Source organism: Bubalus kerabau, chromosome 7, assembly GCF_029407905.1.
Source record: "Bubalus kerabau isolate K-KA32 ecotype Philippines breed swamp buffalo chromosome 7, PCC_UOA_SB_1v2, whole genome shotgun sequence".
NCBI lineage: Eukaryota > Metazoa > Chordata > Mammalia > Artiodactyla > Bovidae > Bubalus > Bubalus kerabau.
This window is the reverse complement of record NC_073630.1, coordinates 101,626,481-101,649,610: the sequence shown is the minus strand read 5'-3', so window position 1 is coordinate 101,649,610 and position 23,130 is coordinate 101,626,481. Positions and strand designations below refer to the sequence as shown.

At 44.5% G+C, this 23,130-nt stretch overlaps 1 protein-coding gene across 1 annotated transcript in view; it reads left to right on the top strand.

Annotated features, from left to right (window-relative positions):
- SCD5 (stearoyl-CoA desaturase 5) overlaps positions 1–21,140 on the top strand; it is a 176,072-nt gene extending 154,932 nt beyond the window's left edge. The window contains exons 4-5 of the mRNA XM_055588927.1: positions 14,419–14,651; positions 19,647–21,140. Coding sequence (XP_055444902.1) covers positions 14,419–14,651; positions 19,647–19,837 — 424 coding nt within the window. The 3' untranslated portion in view covers positions 19,838–21,140. The remainder of the gene's footprint in view (positions 1–14,418; positions 14,652–19,646) is intronic.
- Positions 21,141–23,130: the final 1,990 nt, after the last annotated feature.

Here is a 23,130-nt window from a genome sequence, read left to right as displayed (position 1 = left end):
ATGATGCAGTCGTATCCTCTTCCTGTTGGAATCCAGCAACAGAATTCTGTCAGTGGCTGGACACAGGGCAGAACAAAAGCTTAGGTGATACCACTCTGATCCTGCTGAGAGGTACCTATCTAGTATTTCTAGCCGACCCACATGTTTTGACCACTCATTTTATCAGTGAAAATTTATTTTCCTTATCCTAATTACAAACTCTTTAGGGCTGGTTGGAGATAACAGTAGTTGAACTCTATGACAGACCTCTGGTTTATGAACTGTGAGAGTTTGTCAAATGCTAACTAATGAAGTGTGGGTTCCTGATGAGGGTACTTCAGATGTTAATGGACATCCCCTAGGGTGAAGAATAAAGTGTGCATGCATGTGCACACACACACACGTACACACACCCCTGTCTCACACTGTTTATGCTGAAGTATCTTCAAGTAAGTCACAGGCAGTATAACAATATCATTAAGTTCAAATACACACAATATAGTGAAAAGTAAATACGGTAGAGTCTCATTTATCTGAAATTCAGCTATGCCATCATTTCATTTAACTGGAATAAAGCCAAGAACCTCTGAATAAACAGAGAGAATCATCACAGTAGATGCTCAGTACCAGATTCACCGTATTTCACGGAATCCTCTAACCTCCAAAATACATGTTCCCCGCCTTTGCCTCCATAGAAAGACGTCTTTGAATAAACGTCACAATCCTAGTAATTCTGCATTTTCAGTCTCAGCCCTGGTTACCCTCTTTGGCCCTGACTCAGAGCCTGTGTGTTCTCCATCCGCATGCAAATACAAGTTCAGCTCTCTAGGGTTTTCGGACCCTTGGCAGATTAAGAGGAGCAGGTTAGAAGGAGACAGGGAAGCTGCTGCAGGTGGAAAAACTGACAAACGGAAGTGGCAGCTTTTCAGTGTACCTGAAAATAAAGGCAGAATCGGCAAAATTTAATAAGTAAATATAAGAACTCAGTTCTTGTAATGACTGAGTCATATAATAAGTCAGTTACTTGAAGCCAAGAGCTCTTCATACCTTAACAGACCCTGTGGGAAAAACAGAGTCTAAGGCTCACGCTCATTGTATCAGACACCTGTTTGGCAACATTACAGATGTCTGGACCTCCTCTATCATGAGGCTGAGGCCCCTCATTCTCGGCAGTTCTCTGCGCTCCAGCTGGTTTCCGGCAAGTTCATCCTGACAGCGCTATCCTTATGCCTGAGCCTCCTGCACTGGGGCATCTCTCTTGGTGCTGGAGCCCGTGACACCTCTCAGCACCCATGTTGACAATCCAGAAGTTTCTGTGTGGTGGTAGTGGGGATGTGGGCAATGTAGGGCAGCTGGTAGATGCACTCTTCCCCCCTCTTCCTTCCAGAGGGATTGTTCCAAGTCTCCGTCACCCATCTGGCCTCTTGGAAGATGGAGCCACCAGGTTGAGGGGTCAAGCAGTGACCAGCTCAGGTCAGCCCCCTGACCTTCCCTGCCGCCCACTTTCTGTCCTCCCGGGACTGAGCTCTCCATATAGAGTAATTCATAGAAGCTTTGGCTTAAGACTTGCCTTTTGAGAAACCCAGGCCAGAATACTCATCACCATCATAGAAGGTCAAGTTATTTCAAAAAATTGATGGTAAAGAACCTGCCTGCATTCAGGGAGACCTAGGTTCGATCCCTGGGTTGGGAAGATCCCCTGGAGAAGGGAACAGCTACCCACTCCAGTATTCTTGCCTGGAGAATCCCATGGACAGAGGAGCCTAGCGAGCTACAGTCCATGGGGTCGCAAAGAGTTGGACATGACTGAGCAACTTTCACTGATTAAGAAGGACCAAAAAATGGGCACAGATTTCCACATACTATTTATTTGGCACATAGAAAATCCCATTAAAATTTTTTATTGTTTATTTTATTTATTTTTGCTTGCACTGGGTCTTGGTGGCTTTGCTCAGGCTTTCTCTAGTTGTGGCAAACAGGGATTACTCTTTTTTTTTAATTTATTTATTTTAATTGGAGGCTAATTACTTTACAATATTGTAATAGTTTTTGCCATACAGTGACATGAATCAGCCATGAGTGTGCATGTGTTCCCCATCCTGAACCCCCCTCCCACCTTCGTCCCCATCCCATCGCTCTGGGTCATCCCAGTGCAACAGCCCTGAGCACCCGGTCTCATGCATCGAACCTGGACTGGCGATGTTTTTCACATATAATAATATACATGTTTCAATGCTATTCTCTCAGATCATCCCACCCTCACCTTCTCCCACAGAGTTCAAAAAACTGTTCTATATATCTGTGTCTCTTTTGCTGTCTCACATATAGGGTTATCATTACCATCTTTCTGAATTCCATATATATGCGTTAGTATACGGTATTGGTGTTTTTCTTTCTGACTTACTTCACTCTGTATAATAGGCTCCAGTTTCATCCACCTCATTAGAACTGATTCAAATGTATTCTTTTTAATGGCTGAGTAATACTCCATTGTGTATATGTACCACAGCTTTCTTATCCATTTGTCTGCTGATAGACATCTAGGTTGCTTACATGTCCTGGCTGGGGGTTACTCTTCATTGCAGTATTCTGGCTTCTCATTGAGGTGGCTTCTCTCATTTTGGAGCATGGGCTCTAGGGCTCAGGCTCAGCAGTCATGGTGCACAGGCTCAGGTGCTCCATGAGCTTAGGTGCTCCACGGGTTTGTCCACAACACAGCATGTGAAATCTTCCTGGACCAGGGATCGAACCCATGTCCCCTGCATTGGCAGGTGGATTTTTAATCCACTCTGCCACCAGGGAAGTCCAGAAATACCCATCTTTAAGGAGGTATAATTGATATAATATTATATTAGTTTCAGGTGAACAACAACATGCTTCAGTATTTGTAGCTACTACAGAATGATCACCACAGTAAGTCCAGTTAACATGCCTCACCATACATAGTTACAAATCTTTGTCTCATGATGAGAAATTCTAAGATCCATTCCCCTAGGTGCTTTCGAGCATACAACACAGGTATGTAACACAGTTTTATTAACTATAGTTACTATGCACATTATAGACCCAGGACTTACTAATTATAACTGGAAATTTGTGTCTTTTGGCCCCTTTCATGTAGAAATTTCCATTTTGATTCAGATTCCATCTGATGGAACTCCATCTTATCCTTTGCCACAAACAATTTAAAAGAAAGTAGGGGTAATTAAACATTTATACCTTCAGCTAGCAAGAAAACTCAGCTGTCTAAAGTAGGTGTTGTCTTGAGTCTTAACAGCACAATTGTACTGAGGGCTATTGGAAAATGCAATCAGCAGAGTTGGGAGATTTACCAGAATAGGCTTTCTTTCTTTTTTGTATTTATTTACTTTTGGCTGCATTGGGTCTTAGTTGTGGCTAGCGGGCTTGGTTACCCGACAGCTTGTGGGATCTTAGTTCCTCAAACAGGAATCAAACTGACATCCCCTGCACTGGAAGGTGGTTTCTTAACCCCTGGACCACCAGGGAAGTCCCAGGATAGGCTTTCTGCAGGAAATCAGACTTCAGCTGAGTTCTGAAGGCCTGGAGACCTTTGGAAGGATGGTTCAGCTTGAGTTTAGAAATGGAAACCACGGGCTAGAAAGCATGCATTGTGCGCAAGGGTGATAACTTCTTCCACGTGGAATGGAAAAAACCGTGTTTTGTCAGCCTGTTCATTTTTGCGTGCAACAAGGAACTTAGTCAGCCCACCTAAATCAGTTCATCTGTAGCAGTTGATATTGATCATGCAAATAGCCAAAATTACTCCAGTGGCTTCTTTATTGTGCAGAAACCAGCTACTGGTGAGTAACTTATCATTGATAGAGTTTGGGAATCAACCTTGCTCCCTTGGGTGGGGCAAGAGGATTGTACTCTTGTCACTTGGCTATTGTCCTTTCAGCACAAGATCCACATGTGAGCACACACACATACACACACACACACAGAGTGCTATCTACTGTCACCAATTCTATAAAAAATTTTACTGTTAAACAGAGAAGGGAGGACAATCTCATATTTTAAAGGACCACTCTTAAAAAAATTTTTTAATACATCAAAGGACCACTCTTTAAAATGAATTAAATTTTTCTTACTTAAATCTTAGGCCAGATCCTAAAGGAAACAGAGAAAATAAGACTTAAATAACAACAGCATAATCAAAGCAAAAAGTAGTAACCTAACATATTGGGCTTTCATTCTTTTGGGAATTAAATATCTCTTTGAGAATTTGATGAAAGCTGTGGACCTTGAACCCCAGAAAAATGGGAATACAAAAAAAGTTTGCATATAATTTCATGGGTCCCAGGTTAAAGAAAATGGTTATGTCTTCCCCTGTGATGTTCAGTTTATCTCAGATAGCAAGAGTCGAGGTGGAATGCAGTTTTAAGGGTGCAGTCTTAAGAGAGAAAGTAGATGTGCAGTGACTTTGTTTTAAAGTTATTTTGTAAATAATTGTAATTGTTCATCTTAGTCATCGTATTCTGTTACCATCGGGAGTTAATCTGTTATTCTTATAATTTATTGAGAACAATTGGTAACTAATTAGGAAGGGAGGGAGTAGAGTTGGGGGAAGGAAGGACAGAGACGAAAAATCCTCAAGAGAGACACAGATTGGCATAGTGTCTAATCAACTTAAATTTCTAAAGGAGACTGGAGAAACCCTAAATATCAAACAACTGAGGGTGAACTGACTTAATTTTTTTTGGCCAAAGACAGGTGGATTCCTGTCACGCAAGTCAACAGTTCAGCTACTTATTGGGCACCTGCTGTGTTAACCAGCATTTTGTGTTCAAGGAACTACGAATGATGTGAATTAGATCAAGACAAAGCCTAACCTCAAAGAATTCATCCTGCGCTCATTATGATGGAATCAAATCTTTGAAAAGGGAAAAAGTCCTTTTAACCTTCCTTCCATGGTCTTAGCAATCAATATGTCTGGGCATTTTTCTTCAAGTCCTTCATTGTTAATGAGGTAGGGTTAATGCTCTTTTGTGTTAAAATTCTGCAGTGATGGTGTTTATCTTTTGAAACGCTGCTTAGTGAGCTCATGCAAGCTGTTTGTACAAAGACAAATTAAAATCAAGTAGATGGATGCAACTAGCCTCCACATTCAGACCTCAAAAGCAAATAAAGCTGAAGTCGGAGAGAAAATAAAAATATGTCTTTTTTCCTACACGCTGCAAGTTTCCGACAGAGATACTTTCGTGGAGAGGCTGGTTGCTATCTCTGGTTCCTCCATGGGAGGAATTATCCAGGATATGGGAATTATGCATCTAGGTAATCTAGTTAAAGGTTTATTCTAAAGTGAAAGAGTCTAGTTAAAGGTTTTCTTCTAAGGGAATGCTTATTGTGAAGTAGCACAGAGAAAGTAATGTCAAGACTAACTGAGGGTCAAAAACAAATCTGGAGTGATTAAAACTTTCTGAAAATACTTCAAATGCAGCCATCATGAAACACTCTCATTTAAAGACACTGAAGCATCCGAGAAGCAGGCTCCAGGGTACAGTGGTGAAGCCTCTTTTCAACTTAATTCAGAGAGTCTGGAAGATTTTCTGAAGCCCATCAATGGGCTTCTGTCTTCAGATCTGCCTCCAAACAATCACATATTCCACCTCCTGGTGGTCGATAACAGAGGAGACAAAGGAAGGAGGGAATGGTCCGTTCATTTAACCAGCTGCCAGGGCAGAACATCTGTCCTCAAAATAAATGTTTGTTGTAAGCACCCAGATGATTTTGCCTGGTCCCCTACAAGATGCGAAAATTGCAGGGAAGATGAATTTCTGACTTGGCCGTAAGTGGAATCACAGAAGCAAACATGTTTAATCAAGATGCCAGTGACGGCTCATCCCTCATCATTACGATACATTTGAGGACTGTAATTTCTCTCTCACCCGTTATATTTGCTTCTTTTCACATTTCCTGAGCTGACTCCGTTTGGAAGTCAGCAGGTCATTTCCCCTTCTTTCATGCTCTAGTAGATTTCACTCTCAAGATCTCACACCCCAGCAGCACCGGACTGCTGTGCAAGGGTTACTCAAAGAACAAGAAATGCTTGCAGAGAACAGCAGTTTCTTTTTCATCTGAAGAAAAATGAGAGTTTTAAGATGTTTATCACACCCAGATTTGAATATATATATATATATATATGAAATCCCTGATTCTTCTCCATAGAAAAAACTTTTGGTCTCAAGGCCTTTAATGTTTCAATTCTTATTGCGATCCAGTTTATTGGAATAAGGATATTCTTCAAAGCATTGAAAGGTTAGGGCCTGTGTCAATATCTATGTCCTGTAATCAAAGCCTACTTGGATGGTGGTGTTGTGGCGTGATGGCATTTGATGTGTGAAAATGGACTGCACGTGCGTGCTTGGTCACTTCAGTTGTGTCTGACTCTGCAACTCCATGGACTGTAGCCCACCAGGCTCCTCTGTCCGTGCGATTCTCCAGGCAAGAATACTGGAGTGTGTTGCCATGCCCTCCTCTAGGGTTTCTGCCCCACCCAGGGATCGAAACTGTACCTCTTAAAGCCTCCTGCATTGGCAGGTGAGTTTTTTGTTGTTGCTGTTTTTGCCACTAACGCCACCTGGAAAGCCCAGTGGACTGCATATCTTGGGCTAAATGCTGAAAACCATCTTCCCACTTTGATAGTGGTGTCATGAGCAACTGTGAGATGGGAACTGAAAGGTTTCCAACATCTATTGTGGGTCTCCTCTTACAAGCTGTCATCTTAAAACTCCAGGACACGCCTCCCGAGTTACTGTAAGGTGAGCTGAGTGCTTTGACTTTTGTGATTTTGGCTTAAACGTGTGAGTCTCTGGTTTCAGATCTGTAAAGGAGAGCTACTCTTCCGTGGGTCATTCTCAGATTCATACCGCCCCTTATCTCTTTCTTCACCCCTTTCTTTTTCTTTCTCCCTTGATGATTTTAGGAGGCTTCTATCTCCTTTCTTTTCCTATAGGTAACTCCCATCTGAGTGTTCACAGATAGACAGAGAGGAAGTCACTCACATTCCAAGAAAAGACCAAACCTGTTAGACTGGCTGTTAATCTTAAATGTTGCCAAAAATGTAGCATATTTGGCAGCTCAGAGAATGACCCAGAAGCTTATGCTCAGATATCACTCATTAAACTGGAGGTAGGATGTAAGATATAGTTCGGGCCAAGGCAGAAAAGAAGGAGAGACGACCTCAACGGAGGTAGGTTACCTGTATTCAGGCAAGGAGGGGCAACAGTCAGCCTACCAACCAGGCTGAGCGTGAGAGGGATCAGGGAGGCTTCATATTTAAAGGGAGGTTTGTGGAAGCGATAAGGGAAGCGTTAGTCGGATGGGGCATTTTGGGTAATCTTTAGTTGAGATGGCATTTGTAGTTGAACAGGGGGTGGGAGGTTTTGGGCAGGGGGTGATAAGTCCCCTGGGCAGGGAGCAGTAATTCCCGGGCAGATGTAGGCGATGGGAGGTTTCTGGGCAGGGGGTGATAAGTCCCAGGTAGATGCAACCAGCCCGGAGCATCAGGGCAGGACTTAAAGTTCAGTTTTGTTTTCCCCAAAGTTAGATGATTCAGCAAGAGCCTTTGAGACCGTTGTTTTCTTTTCCAGGCCCAAGGACTCCTCCATAGGAAGCCTCACAGTGAAACCTGTTGGTGGAAGCTGGGGGTTGAGTCTCAGGGAACACAAATGTCTTTCATCGAGTTGTTGACTTCATATACACAATCCTGTGTTGGCACCAGTCCAAGAGATGAACATCTAATGAGAAACCCAAAAGCAGGCTGCACATTCATTGTGCAGTTTGTGGGTTTTTTTGAAAATCTTGGCATCTTATCTGTCATACTCTGAACAGCCCTGCTGAAGTCACATAAGTGTTTTTATTTTTCTGAGAACTCATCGTTGACTAACCGTTCCTGTAAACATATTTAGGAGTGCCTGCTCTGTGCAGGGCTCTGTGCTAGACTCTGCAGAGTCTGACTCTATGCCTCACTCCACAGGCCCAGCGGGCTATCCTTGTGGCAAGACAGGATACTCCGAAGTTGCCTCTGAGATGGATATTACATTGTAGACAGTTTCCTGGGGAGGGTTGTTGTGGTCAACACCTGTGGAAGAAGGGACAGAAACAGGATTGAGGAAGGGAAGAAACTAGGCCTTGACTGGTCTCAAAGGAGGCTTCAGCCAGCCCTACAGGTGGTATATTCTTCAGAGTCGTGGTGAGCGGGAGCGGTGGTACTCCACCTGGGTAATGGACTTCTGCCCTGTTAGGTCAGTCATGGGATGGGGTTGTTGGGAGAAGGTGTGACTTAGGGCAAGATGACTCCACTGGGCAGAGACAGCATTGCCGTCGCCTGGGAGATGAAGCCCTCTGATCCTAAGAGGAATCTGGATGCCTCACCATAGTGTCCACTACATTATGCTAGAAGGCTTTTGGCTACTCCACAGAACCTCTTGACTCACCTGTCTTGTCCCAGAGTAATACCTTAGGGATAAAGCCACTCTAGGGTCAGTTAGTTTGGTGGCTCAGCAGCATATTCAAGAGCCTTTCTGTCTTTCTGCTCCGTCAACCTAAGCGGTCTCCTTTTTTTTCTGATGCTCCTTCCTGTCACCGTCGCAAGGGTTGTGACGGTGGAGCAGGTCAGGAGACACTATGGAAAAAAGAGACGCCATCTTTCCCTCTGAGCCCTTTCTGTTATCAAGGAAAATGTTCCTTCATCACTCTCTTTTTTTACTGAGGTAAAATATACACAACATACTATTTATTATTTTAACCATTCATTCTGTAGCATTAAGTACATTCACAGTGTTGTATGTGGGCTTCCCAGGTGGCGCTAGTGGTGAAGAATCCGCAGGAGACCCAGGTTCGATCCCTGGGTCTGGAAGATCCCCTGGAGAAGGGCATGGCAACCCACTCCAGTAGAATTCCCATGCCTATAGAATCCCCATGGACAGAGGAGCCTGGTGGGCTACAGTCCATGGAGTCACAAGAGTCAGACGCGACTGAAGTGACTTAGCACACAGCAAAGTAGTGTGTACCTGTCCTCACTCTTATACTCAGATCTTTCACCTGTCCTCACTCTTATACTCAGATCTTTCACCTGTCCTCACTCTTATACTCAGATCTTTCACCTGTCCTCACTCTTATACTCAGATCTTTCACCTGTCCTCACTCTTACATTCAGATCTTTCACCTGTCCTCACTCTTATACTCAGATCTTTCACCTGTCCTCACTCTTATACTCAGATCTTTCACCTGTCCTCACTCTTATATTCAGATCTTTCACCTGTCCTCACTCTTATACTCAAATCTTTTACCTGTCCTCACGTTTATACTCAAATCTTTTTCATCACTCTTAAAAAAAAAAAAAGTATACCTATATAGCAGTAGGTATTGCTTTTCCTTTCCTCTTCCTTCCCAATTCCTAGTGACCTCTATTCTACTTTCTCTCTCTATGAATTGCCTCTTCTAGGGTCCTTGTATAAGCGGAATCGTAACCATATTTGTCCTTCTGTGCCTGGTTAATTTCATGTTTTCAAGTTTCATCCATGCTGTGACTTGTATCGAAAGTTTGTTCCTTTTTATGGCTGCACAGTATTCCATAGTATGGATGGACAGCATTTTGTTTATCCGTTCATCTACTAATGGACACTTGGGTTACTTCCACCTTGTGGCTATTGTTAATATTGTTTCTATGAACACTGGTGCTCAACTGCCTGTTCAAGTCCCTGCTTTCCAACCTTCTAAATAGATACACAGATTTGGAATGGCTGGATCATATGATAATTTGATATTTAACCTTTTGAGAAGCTTTTGTTTTTTGCAGCAGCAGCAGCTTGACCACTTTCCATTCCCATCAGTGATGCATAAGGGTTCCAGTTTCTCAACATTGTCATTAACATTTATTATTTCCCAAAGTTATAACCATCCTTTCTCTCTGAGAAGTACAGTAACCTGGGGCATCCTGCCTGGTGCAAGGGAGCTATAGAAATCCCCCGAGAGGGAAGAATGGTTAGACTGAAGCCAAAGCCTGTGGGCTGCAGTCGAACCAGAGACGGTGGATTCCATAGTGTGGGGGCAAAGCAAGAGAGTCATGGCAAGGGCCAAGCTTCTCCCCGGGAAACCACAGCCCCTCTGCACCACGGCACAGCACCCTCATTGGGAGAGTGTGTCCATCCTGAGTCCATGGCGAGGAGTAAATGAGAGAAAGCCTATGGCACGCTTAGCCCAGCATCCAGCACAGAGTCAGCCGCCAGTACGTGATTTCTGTCTCCTTTCCAGGAGCAAAATGAGGGTCCCAGACTGTGGCTCAGAAAAGGACTAGGGGGACTTGCCTGGTGATCCAGTGGTTTAACAACCCGACTTGCAATGCAGGGTACATGGGTTTGATCCCTAGTTGGGGGACAAAGATCCCACATGCTATGGGGCAACTAAGCCCTGATGCAGGGAAAGAAAGGAAGGAAGAAACTGCATGAACACATGTATACCTGTGGTGGATTCATTTTGATATTTGGCAAAACTAATACAATTATGTAAAGTTTAAAAATAAAATAAAATTAAATAAATAAATAAATAAAAATAAAAAAGAACAGGACTTCAAGAAGCTCCTTTCAGAGGTACTGGATTGTAACCCAGAGTAGAGGGACGGAAGGAACCACCCGAGTTGCAGGATGCCCTGCAGACAACATTCAGCTGCTTCCTGTCCTCCCCAGAGGCACCCAAGATGAGCAGCCACTGCAGACCATCGTCTCTGGGCTTCCCGTCAGAGCCCCTGCCTCCTCACACACCCTCCACAAGCTGCCAGGACCCTTGGCCACAGCCTGCGTGCTTCTTGCAGATCCCCTCTTCGGCGGATGCTCCCACCCAGCTGCTGTCCTTTCTGGGGTGTTGCCCTTGTGCGCAGGTTCACCCAGCTCAGGAGGCACCCTGAGGCCAGGGGCTGGATGATGCAGCGGTACGTTTCCCCCAGGAAAAGAGCTCTAAAAGAGTCGCCCGGCTCCACGGGATCTGCCAAGGCTCACTGTGCGTGAGCTTCTCCCCGGGCCCACCCTGCCTTCCTCGCTTCAAGCATCTCCCCAAAAGCCTTCTGCATCGGACTCTGGGAGCCCAGGCTCAGACAGCAGTCTCTTCTTCACTGTGTGTTGTCTTTGCCCCTCCAACTACAGCCACTCATCTGACCTCCCAGGCACCCTCCTTCCCCTAAAATGCAGTCATATCTTATGCCGAAATGGGTGCTGATAGGATAATGTGCATGCTAATCTCTTCAGTCACATCCAACTCTACAACCCTATGGACTGCAACCCGCCAGGCTCCTCTGTCCATGGGATTCTCTAGGCAAGAATACTGGAGTGGGCTGCCATGCCCTCCTCCAGGGGATCTTCTTGACCTAGGGATCGAACCCCTCTCTCTTATGTCTATCTGCACTGGCAGGTGGGTTCTTTACCACTAGCACCACGTGGGAACCCTGATGGATTAATATGTTGCCCAATAAAAACGGTGATAATTATGTGAGAACTGACCCTTACGTGCAGTTAGCAATCTGCAAAACCTACATGATTTTATTTGCAAAGCAGAATAGCCTGATGGTCTCTGAAATGGTTCTGCCTGGATTTGAATCTTGGTCCTACTACTTATTAGCCTTGTGACCTTGACCCAACTATAACCTGTAAAAGGTTCAATTTTCCCATCTGTAAAATGAGGATACTACTGGTCCCCTCCTCCAAAATTTTTGTCAGAATTAAATGACCCCGTACGTGGATGGGTCTCAGAATAGCCACGGCACATAGTAAGCACATAGCATCCATTAGGTATTAGTGTTTTTTAAATTGGAGTATAATTGCCTTACAATGTTGTGTTGGTATCTGCTATACAGCAAAGTGAATCAGCTATGTGTACACATATATCCCCTCCCTCTTGAACCTCCCTCCCATCTCACTCCCATCCCACCCCTCCAGGTCATCACAGACCCCCGAGCTGAGCTCCCCATGCTGGCATTAGTATTTGTTCCTCACAAGAACCCCATGTGGTATTGTAATTCCTGCTTGTGTTGGACACCTCTTGTGCCCACCTCACACTCCCAGCCCACCTTTTCACTTCTGCAGCTACCTGCGACGCAAGTGTAACTCACCAGCAACGTGCCCAGCCATACTGCCTACTTCCTGCCCTGGCTTCTGTGCCACCCCCACCTGAGATGCCCGTGACTACACTCAGCCATTCAGACCCAAGCAAACCTGGAAGTGTGAGAGAGCTGACATCCCACGTAGACCCCTTGACCAAAGAGGAACTGGAGCCAATGAGAAAATAGTCCCCTTTTCATTCCTAGAGAGAATTCTGAGCTATCATGTGTCCCAGGGAGGTCCCGCAGCAGTGGGCACCCCACAGCTTGACTCTTCCCTCGTTTCATTTCCCTCTTCCCAGCTGCCCACTCCTGTTACTCGAGGTCACTTCCCCAAATGAACTACCCACATACAAGCCCTTGCCTCACGCTCTGTTTGGAGAACCATCTCACTGTGTACACAAAGACTGGAAGAACAAAGACAGGCTTGTTCTCCGTGAAGAGTCAGACCTGGACTCAGGTCAGATTTCTTCCACCTCCCACATCTCATTTCCTCAAGCTGCGCCCATCCTGGTTCATACATGCGCCTTTTGACGGAGGCCTCCCATGAGCTGGGTCAGCCGAAGGAAAACCGAGGAGAAAACAGCTGTGACCAGGCAGCTTTGTTTTGTTTTGTTGTTTTGGAGTGGGGCAGGGGTTGGTTTATTTTTTAGCCAAACTGCACAGCCTGTGGGATCTTAGTTCCTTGACCAAGGATCGAACCTGTGGCCCCTGCAGTGGAAGCGTGGAGTCTTAACCACTGGACCTCCAGGGAAGTTCTGGAACAGGCAGCTTTGAACATTTTCATTTCACAGCCCCTTCATGTCCCTGCTAAGAGCCTGTGCCACACAGCCAAAGGTTTCACACGACCGGAGCAGGGACTCTTGTCAAATTTGTCTTGGTACCACTAGCCCTTGGGGCCTGGTATACAGGAGGCGCTCAGGAAACACTTGCTGGGTACACAAGTCCAGCAAGCAAACTATTGATGGTTTATTTTTAATCTTTGCTTTATACGTGGCCATGCTTGTTCATATATTTGTTTATTTTTATGCTGGTTTGGAACGTAATTGCGGATGGACAGAGAGTGAGAGGGTAACAGGCAGGAAGGCCAGGGGTCTCCTAAAGGAGGAAATAGCCTGCAAGTGTCAGACATTTTTCTCTCTCTTAAGCGGCAGGAGGAAACAAACTAGCGATATTTTTTCCTTCTCTATACAAATTTAAAAAGACTTTCTCTTTTTCTCTTTTTCTCTATTTCTCTTAAAATACTGTGTTGCCATAATGACACCTGGTTTCACCTGAAGTTAACTATTCTCAAGCCTTGAGTTAACCAATGCCTTTTTCTTATGGAGATGTTTATCTTAAGCTATGCTAATGTACTATGCATTTACCCCAAACTCTGTGTTCAAGTCGGTTCCGCCTCTTGGCTCAGAACCTACTTGACAAACCAGTATGTTATATTCAGATATTGTTCCCCTAATCTATGTAAACGAAACTATTTGTATAGTGATCTGCCCTTCTTCAAGATTCAAGTTAATCATTTTATGGCCCAGGATGAACCATTTGGTGCCAAGATTATCCCAAAATGCATCTTATGGCTGAGGGGCCTGGTGCCATTCTGAGTTTTAAGACATTCCTTTCTTTCATTAACAGACGGCTAGTGACTGTATAACATCCAGCTGAAGACTAGCAGTGGGGTACTCTTTCTGCCGCCTTCTGATGCCTATGTCAGAAGCTTTCTCTATCTCCTTTATACTTTAATAAAACCTTATTACACAAAAGCTCTGAGCGATCAAGCCTCATCTCTGGCCCCAGATTGAATTCTCCTCTGGGGGCCAAGAATCCTGGCGTTTTTTTTTTCATTCAACAACCTTTCAAGAACATTTAAGGAAGGGTTGTTTACCTTTTTCCCAAGCTACATTAAAACAGATTCACATGCCTGCAAAGTATTCAAAGAATATTGGATATTTCTTGAAATTATGGTTAAAAAAAAACAACTGTTTGTCGGGTTGACCGACTGGTGAAAGAAATAGAAGCCATCAAACTGTGGCTTGTAGGACACACGTAGCTCTGAGATGCTTGGGTTTCACCTGTACTGATTGTTTAATACTTGAAATTCTGAAGTTTGCAGCAGGTCCTACCACTTCCTATAACTTCTGCCTGCCCTAATTCTCAAGTTGGTGTTACCTGCCTAGCCCTGGTAGGTGGATGGGTTTGTGACCCCCATACAGAGACACACAACAGGCTCCAAGAGCCTGGCATCATTCCTGACTCCCCCTGCAGCTTGCTCACTCCCCCACCACCACCATTAACAGGTGCCCCGTGGCAGCGTGACATCCTCCTCTTTCCAGGTACTACAAGATCACCGTGGTGCTCATGTGCTTCGTAGTCCCCACGCTGGTGCCCTGGTACATCTGGGGAGAGAGCCTGTGGAACTCCTACTTCCTGGCCTCCATCCTCCGCTACACCATCTCACTCAACGTCACCTGGCTGGTCAACAGCGTCGCCCACATGTACGGAAACCGGCCCTATGACAAGCACATCAGTCCTCGGCAGAACCCACTCGTCACCCTGGGTGCCATTGGTGAGTGTCGGGTGGGAACCCCTGGGGACAGTGGGTGTTCAGACCTTCTTGGCTTCTTGGGGGGTTTGTGGCACGTGGCAAGGGAGGCAAGGGAGTGGAGAGGACTGGAATGAACTTGGGCTTTGGCATTAGAATCCTGGCTCGTGGACAAGCCTCTTACTCTCTGGTTTACAGCTTTATTATTTGTGAAATGGAAACAGGAATACCTGCTTCATAAGGGTGTTACGGGTTTGATCCCTGGGTTGGGAAGATGTCCTGGAGAAGGAAGGAAATAGCAACCCACTCCAGTGTTCTTGCCTAGAGAATCCCCGTAGACAGAGGAGCTTGGGGGGGCTACAGTGCATGGGGTCGCAAAGAGTCAGATCCGACTGAGGGACTCACACTTTCAAGGGTGTTACAAGAATTAAATAAGATACTATATATCATCTGCTTAGTATGGTGCCTGGCACATAGTAGGTAATCAGTAATTAGCAGCTATTTATTTTTACGCTAGCCATTTCCCTACTAAAGGAGGAGTAGCAGTTGATGTCACTCTCAAACTGCCTGACCACTCTTAGCCTCAGCTGTCCAACACTTGGCTGACCATTTAAAAAGGCCCTCAAACAGAGGGATGGAGAGAAACGGGACCTTGACAATCTCATGGGACCGCAGAATGGTTAAGAGTCAGTCTGACAGGCTTAGTTGAGGCTTGGTTCCTCTGCTCAATCTCTGGGCAAATTATCTGGCTCCTCCCCACCTTGGGTTCTCATCTGTAAAGTGGGGATAAGAGTAGCGTTGACCTTCGCCCGGGGTCACCAGAGGGTTAGGTTACCTAATGTTTGCAGCAGTGCTTAGCAGGAAACAAGCCTTCAGGGATGCTGTTTTCCTTACTAGCCTAATGGTCTTAGGCAAGTAACTGGTCCCTTCTGTGCACTTCCATCCTCATTTTAAAGTAGGGTTAATCGTAGCAGCTAGCTGAGTGATGTGAAGATTATAAGCATTAAAACCCTTTGAAGAATTCAGCCCTGTGATTGGCACACAATAAGTGATTAATAAATGTTATCAGAACCTCCCTGGTAGCTCAGCTGGTAAAGAATCCGCCTGCAATGCAGGAGACCCAGGTTCGATTCCTGGATTGGGGAGATCCCCTGGAGAAGGGGTAGGCTACCCACTCTAGCATTCTTGGGCTTCTCTGGTGGCTCAGTTTGTAAAGGATCCGCCTGCAATGAAGGAGATCTGGGTTCAGTCCCTGGGTTGGGAAGATCCTCTGGAAGAGGGCATGGCAAACCACTCCAATATTCTTGCCTGGAGAATCCCCATGGACAGAGGAGCCAAGTGGGCTGCAGACCATGGGGTTGCAAAGAGTTGGACATGATTGAGCGACTGCTGCTGCTGCTGCTAAGTCGCTTCAGTCGTGTCCGACTCTGTGCGACCCCATAGACGGCAGCCCACCAGGCTCCCCGTCCCTGGGATTCTCCAGGCAAGAACACTGGAGTGGGTTGCCATTTCCTTCTCCAATGCATGAAAGTGAAAACTGAAAGTGAAGTCTCTCAGTCGTATCCGACTCCTAGCGACCCCATGGACTGCAGCCTACCAGGCCCCTCCGTCCATGGGATTTTCCAGGCAAGAGTACTGGAGTGGGTTGCCATTGCCTCACAGCTATGTCTTGATAGAAGCATCTTGGGCTTCTGTATAAGCTGAGCTTGAGCTCGAGACCAAACCCAGGAAGGAAGTTTCCTGCTGTTAAGTATAAACAGTCTCTGCATCACTCTACAATGAATTTCTGCCATCATGGTGTAAGGGTCACCCATTCAGACCCTAGGGATCTTGTGTTGACAAGAGCAATGTAAGTTGAATAAACACCAGATTTAGCTTTGGGAATAACTTCATAAGCAGAGAGAAAAGTGTGAGCTTCCTGATCCCTCCTATTGTTTTCTCTTCATCTCACTCTTTGTCTTTAATAAGAATTGTGGTGAGGGAAGCCATATCCAGTGGTGACTCTCAGAGTGGACAAGAGTGGGCACCATGCATCTGTTACCACCTTCCGTAGGGGATGTGGGCCAGGAAACCAAGGAATGTGGCTATGACACAGGTCCTGAAAAACTGGGTGTTGGCTTGAAGGCTCTCAAGGTCTACACTGAACTCTCAGTCAGCTTTCCTGATAAAGGTCATTAGAAGACTCTTATTACATCAGCCATATGGGAGACCGGGGAATATGTTCACAGTTCTTTGAACAGTGCCTGTTTCTGAAAAATAGGGGGAAACTCTAGAATTCTAGTCCAAGAATGATGAGGGTGGAGGGGCAGGATTGAAAAAACCTAAATTAAAAAGAAAATCGCAGACCACAGACTGATCCATCTGATGGACTCATCGTACAGCAGAATCTTCCAAATGTGGTCAATAGAAGAACTGTATGATGACCAGTAACCACTTAAGAAGTAAAGGAGGAATCTGGTGGTTCCTCAAATGGTTAAAAATAGTTACTATAGGATACAGCAACTCCACTGCTAGATTTATACCGTAGAGAAAAGACAGTGTATGTCCGCATAAAAACTTGTATATGAGTGTTCATAGCAGCATTATTCATAATAGCTATAAAGTAGAAATACACCAGATGTCACTCACCTGATGAATGGATGAATGCAATGTGGTATATATATCCCATACCATGGAATACTCTTCAGCAATAAAAACAGATGAAGTACTGATACGTGCTACAACCTTGAAAACAGTATACTGAGTGAAAGAAGCTAGTCGCAAAAGACTGCATATTATTTGATTTCATTTACATAAAATGTTCAGAATAAGCCAATCTCTGGAGACTGTATTAGTAAAGGTTCTCCAGAAAAGTGAACGTGAAAGTTGCTCAGTCAAGTCCGACTCTTTGTGACAGTATGTGTGTGTGTGTGTGTGTGTGTGTGTGTGTGTATGAGAAGAAAATGGCAAACCACTCCAGTATCCTTGCCTGGGAAATCCCATGGACAGAGGAGCCTGGCGGGCTATGGTCCTGGGGTCACAAAGAGTCAGAGATTTATATATATATATATATATATATATATATATATATATATATATATATATATATATACACACACACACACACACACACACACGGTAGTTTAGTTGCTAAATTGTCTCCAACTCTTAGCTCCTCTGTCTGTGGAATTTCTCAGGCAAGGATACTGGAATATATATATATGCAATTATATATATATATATATAAAATATTGCTTATAATAAGTCTCTCTCTACCTATATATTGGGTATATTCTGTAAGATCATACGGAAACCTGACTGAACTTTTTGGCCAACCCAATGTATATCCATATAGAAACAGTAGGATTTCTAAATCTATATAAAGGTAGATAGACGTATTCTGTTTCTGTGTGTATTTACGGGAACAGGGCAGGGGAAGGAGGAGAGATTTATGATGAGGAACTGGCTGGTGAGATTACGGAGGCTGAGTCCCACCATCTGCCATCTGCATGCGGGAGACCCTGGAAAGCCAGTGGTATAATTAAATCTGAGTACAAAGGCCTGAGAACTAGGGGAGCTGATGATGCAGATCCCAGTCTGAGGGTAGGAGAAGATGAAATAGACATTCAATCAGTGTGTCTGGAAAACAGGGGGCAATTCCTCCTCCAGGCCCTTAAGGGACTGAAAAAAAGTGAATTCGCTCAGTCGTGTCCGACTTTTTGCTACACCATGGACTATAGCCTACCAAGCTCCTCTGCCATGGGATTTTCCAGGCAATAATACTGGAGTGGATTGCCATTTCCTTCTCCAGGGACTTCTTAAGGGACCAGCTGATGCCAACTCACATGGAGGACCGTCTACTTTACTGACTCCACTGCTTCAAATGCTAATCTCATCCAGAAACACCTTCACAGACACCTAGAAATAAGGGTTAATCTGCGCACCCCTTGGCCAGTCAGGTTAACATGCAAAATTAACCATCACAGAGGAAGAAAGTAGGACTGGAAGGATGGGGGGATGGATGGGGCTCAACATCCATCCATCCTTGGGGAGTGGGGTTTCTTTTTACGTAGTGAAAACGTTGTAAAGATCCTTGTGGGGATGCCTGCACAACTCTGCGAATATACTGAGAGCCATTAACTTGGATACTTTAAATGGGTGAATTGTGTGGTGAATTACATCTCAATACAGCTGTTAGAGAAAAATGAAAAAATGTGTGAGACTCCTCCCTGAAAACACCCCAGGGGAGGGGCAGTAAGGGAGGAAAAGTCACTCACTGCGAAGGGAAGAATAATATATAGGCAGATTTTGGATATTTAAAGATCCAACTCCTTAATTCACTTACTTATGGGAACGATTATCATTTATCTCTTCCGAGCTTTCCCAAGAAGTCTTCCTTTAATCCCTTCAGTCGACAGAGGCTATTTTTCTTTCATGAACATACATCAAAATGATGATCTGTTATCAGCCATTCGGCGTTTAGCTTCCGAAGTACAGCTCTAAAGTCATGGGAGCATGTCACCAGTTCACAGGGAAAATTCATCTTGAGACTTTATGCTGATAACTTTATTGTTATTTTTCTGTTCCTATCGTTTGTCTAGCCAATTCAGTGAATGCTGCCTAAGGGCAGACGGCAAGTACAGTAAGTCCCCTACATACAAACACGTTCTATTCTGAGAGCAAGTTTGGAAGTCTGGTTTGTTCAGAAGTCCAACAAAGTTAGCCTAGGTAGGCATCTAACACAATTGGCTATATAATACTGAACTGTAATAGGTCTCTAATACTTTTCACATAGATAATACATACATAAAAAGCAAACAAAAAATAAAGCATCTCTAATCTTACAGTCCAGTACCTTGAAATGCATGCACAGTACAACAGATGGCATACCACACATCTTTGCAGGTTTGTATATAGGGGACCTTCTGTAAGTTTTTTGTACCCCATGGAGACTAACACAGGGTCTTGCAATCTCGTGGCGTTTAAAACCTCTGCAGAGAGGTGCCGATAGTGTTATTTCAAGCCTACTTTGTCTTCCAGGTGAAGGTTTCCATAACTACCATCACACCTTTCCCTTTGACTACTCTGCGAGTGAATTTGGCTTAAATTTCAACCCAACCACCTGGTTCATTGACTTCATGTGTTGGCTGGGGCTAGCCACTGACCGCAAACGGGCAACCAAGCAGATGATCGAAGCCCGGAAAGCCCGGACTGGAGACGGAAGCGCCTGACTCTGGATCCTCCACCTGCACCCGCTGTCAACACGCCTCCGTTCCTGGCCTTTGTTACTACTGCAATGAACTTCTCTTGTTCATTGGATCGTGGGAGGGGGCGCAAGCTGGGGAGAGAACAGAATCCACGCAGTTTGGGGATTTTTTTCGTTGGTCTCAAAATAATGTCAAGATATAAACTATCAATGAAAAGAATTTTTTAAAAGTCAGTGTAACTATGCTTTAACACTAGAACGCGGACATGTGATTTAATCGCTATAGCTACAACATGTCATTCAAACATACATCGTCATGTGCTTGTACTTGTACGTGATGTTAACCCTGACAGGATGAAGGAATTTCATATTCTTTCAGTGTGATTCAGGAGAGCCTTTGTTTTCTGTTTTAAACCCAACCTTATTTTTAAACAGACTATCTGAAGGAGCAGAGAGGCAGGGTGGAAGACAAAAGAGAGGGTCTAAGTAGTAAGGAAAGAACGTTTCTGCTTTGTAATTATTGTGTGTGTGTTCTTGTTTTAAAGTAAGAAAATTGAAAATGTTAAAAAATGAGAATACAGGAAATGGCTCTCTTATTTTTTTGCCCCGTTTCCAGCTTGTTAATGTTCCGCTTTCTTTGCTTCAAGGGGTCTGTTCACTGCTCAGCTAAGTTTTGTGTCCTGAGCTGTCCGTCCAGCTGACCCTATAATCAGTGCCTGTTTGAAGTGTTTGATTTTATTCTCTTTGCTATTGTCATTTTAAGGTGTAGAACTCAGAAGTGCCAGACATCAAACGAAGCTCAAAGGAAGCTCTCATTTAAATGTTTAGACACCTAATTTATATTCTAATTGATCCTAGCCACTGGTGCATGTACTTTACCTACTCCTGCTAAATAAGCATATTAATTTTCCACACCAGGTCATCAGATCTGAATAACCAACAGTTATCTAGAACTCAGTGTCTACAAATGTTTCACCTGCATGCGGCCTTCATTGATTTTGCAGCAAGACATAAAGTGATCATTATGTAGCCTCTGGATTTTAAAAAAATTTGTGTGTTAAGTTGCCTTGTAAAGAGCATGTCGAATTAATGGGACAGCGTGCCCTTTGTGTTAGATGTTAGAGCAAAAGAGAGCCTTATAGTTTGGCATCAGAGCACTTCGAAGATAGTGCTGCAAAGATAGGGAAGATGTAGGATTTAAATTTACATTTTTGAAAAGAAGTGACGCTGGTAGGGAATTGTCATAATAAAGTTCTTCATCCAGCAGGTGTTTAACGGTGTTATTTTTGCCATTAATAATGTGTAAACTATGAGTGATTCACAATAAATGATTATGAATTCGTTGGTGTTCCTGACCTGATACTTAAACCCAGTTTGAATGTCCCTCAAGGGTGCTTTATGCTTTGTGATGACCACATAATGCACATTTGATTCGGGCTCTGGGCTAACAACAGCCCCTAAGACGGGACCTCTCCTATCCCATCAGTCTTACGCATAACCAGAGGGAAAATCAGCAGGTTTTATTTGGACTGTAGAGCAGCAGTCCCCAACCTTTGGCACCAGGGACTGGTTTTGTGAAAGACAGTTTTTTCACAGACTTGGGGGGTGTGTGTTTTGGGGGGGTGGTTTCGGAATGATTCAAATGCATTACAATTATTGTGCACTTTATTGCATCAGCTCTACCTCAGGTCATCAGGCATTAGATCCCAGAGTTTGGGGACCTCTGCTTGTACTGCTTCGAGCTGACACGTGGGAACCCAACTCCTACATGTCGTCAAAACATCATGAAGCATCCCTTCCTCCCCACAGCCCTGCCGAGGTGGGCAGATGGACTCAACTCTCACTTCAGCCCTGCATCTCAGCTCTGCCCCATGCCATGCCCCTCACTCTCTGCCCATCTTTTGCCCCAAAGCAGTGCCCTGGCCATCAGCTGTCAACGTCCTAGGCTGCATGCAGTTGAGTGGGAGGCCAGCCCTCGGTGGGGGCCAGACTGGATTTCATTCCTAAGGACTCTAACGAGGCATTGTTCAGCTGCTTCGTACCCTAAGGATATGTTGCTAAGACCTTGAATGCAGTGTTGGTAGAGTGTAGATATAGTCCAAGACGAATCTATATCTACCTGAACTAAAATGACCCTGATTGGCTGTATTTCTGTGAACTTTTGACCCCTCAAAGTACTAAACTTATTTGCTTGTCTATTAATAGGAAAGATTACACTTGGAATCTTTGTAATCTTCTCACGAAAGGAGGCTGTTTCACAGCTAATCCAAGTAAATCCAGAAGCTCTGGATTTACACTCCTCCGAACTTGAGCGCCACGTTTTTGGGTTTTTTTTTTTTTAATCTATTTTGGTTGTGCTTCATGGAATGTGGGATCTTTCTTAGTTCCCCAACCAGGGATTGAACCGGAGCCCCTGTATTGGAATCGAGAAGTCTTACCTGCTGGACCCCTGGGGAAGTCCTGGGTGCCACATCTTTACCCAGGAATGAAATAAGGACTGCAATTTTTTTTTTTCTTTTTTAATCAACCCCAAATTACACATTTTATTTTTTTTTTATTAGAGGATAATTGCTTTACAACATTGCATTAGTTTCTGCTGTACTATGAAGTAAATCAGTTATATGTGTACATATAGCCCCTCCCTCTTAAATCTCCCTCCCACCTACCCCCATCCCACCCTTCTGGTCATCATAGAGCACCAAGCTGAGTTCCCCATGCTATACAGAAGCTTCCCACTAGCTATCTACTTTACACATGGTAGTATATATATTAGAGAAGGAATTGGCAACCCACTCCAGTGTTCTTGCCTGAAGAATCCCAGGGACAGAGGAGCCTGGTGGGCTGCCATCTATGGGGTCACACAGAGTCGGACACGACTGAAGCGACTTAGCAGCAGCAGCAGCAACAGTGTATATCTGTCAGTTCGACTCTCCCAATTCATCCCACCCTCCCCTTCTCCCCTCCCCTGTCCCCCACCAAGAACTGCTGAGGCCAAAAGGAAAGAATGTTCTCAGTAAAAATAAAAAAGTGTATGTGTCTCATTTATTCCCAACATATAGTGAAGCAGTAAAAATAAGTATAACCCATGAAAAATAATAAAAGAGTACTGCCAAAGACTCCAGCTTAGTAGAGTAGTAGAAATAACACTGGACTCAGAGACCAGAAAGTGGGATTCCCTAGTGGCTTAGAGGGTAAAGAATCTGCCTGTAATGCAGGAGACCCAGGTTCGATCCTTGGGTCGGGAAGATCCCCTGGAGAAGGAAATGACAACCCACTCCTGTATTCTTGCTGGAGAATTCCATGGAAAGAGGAGCCCAG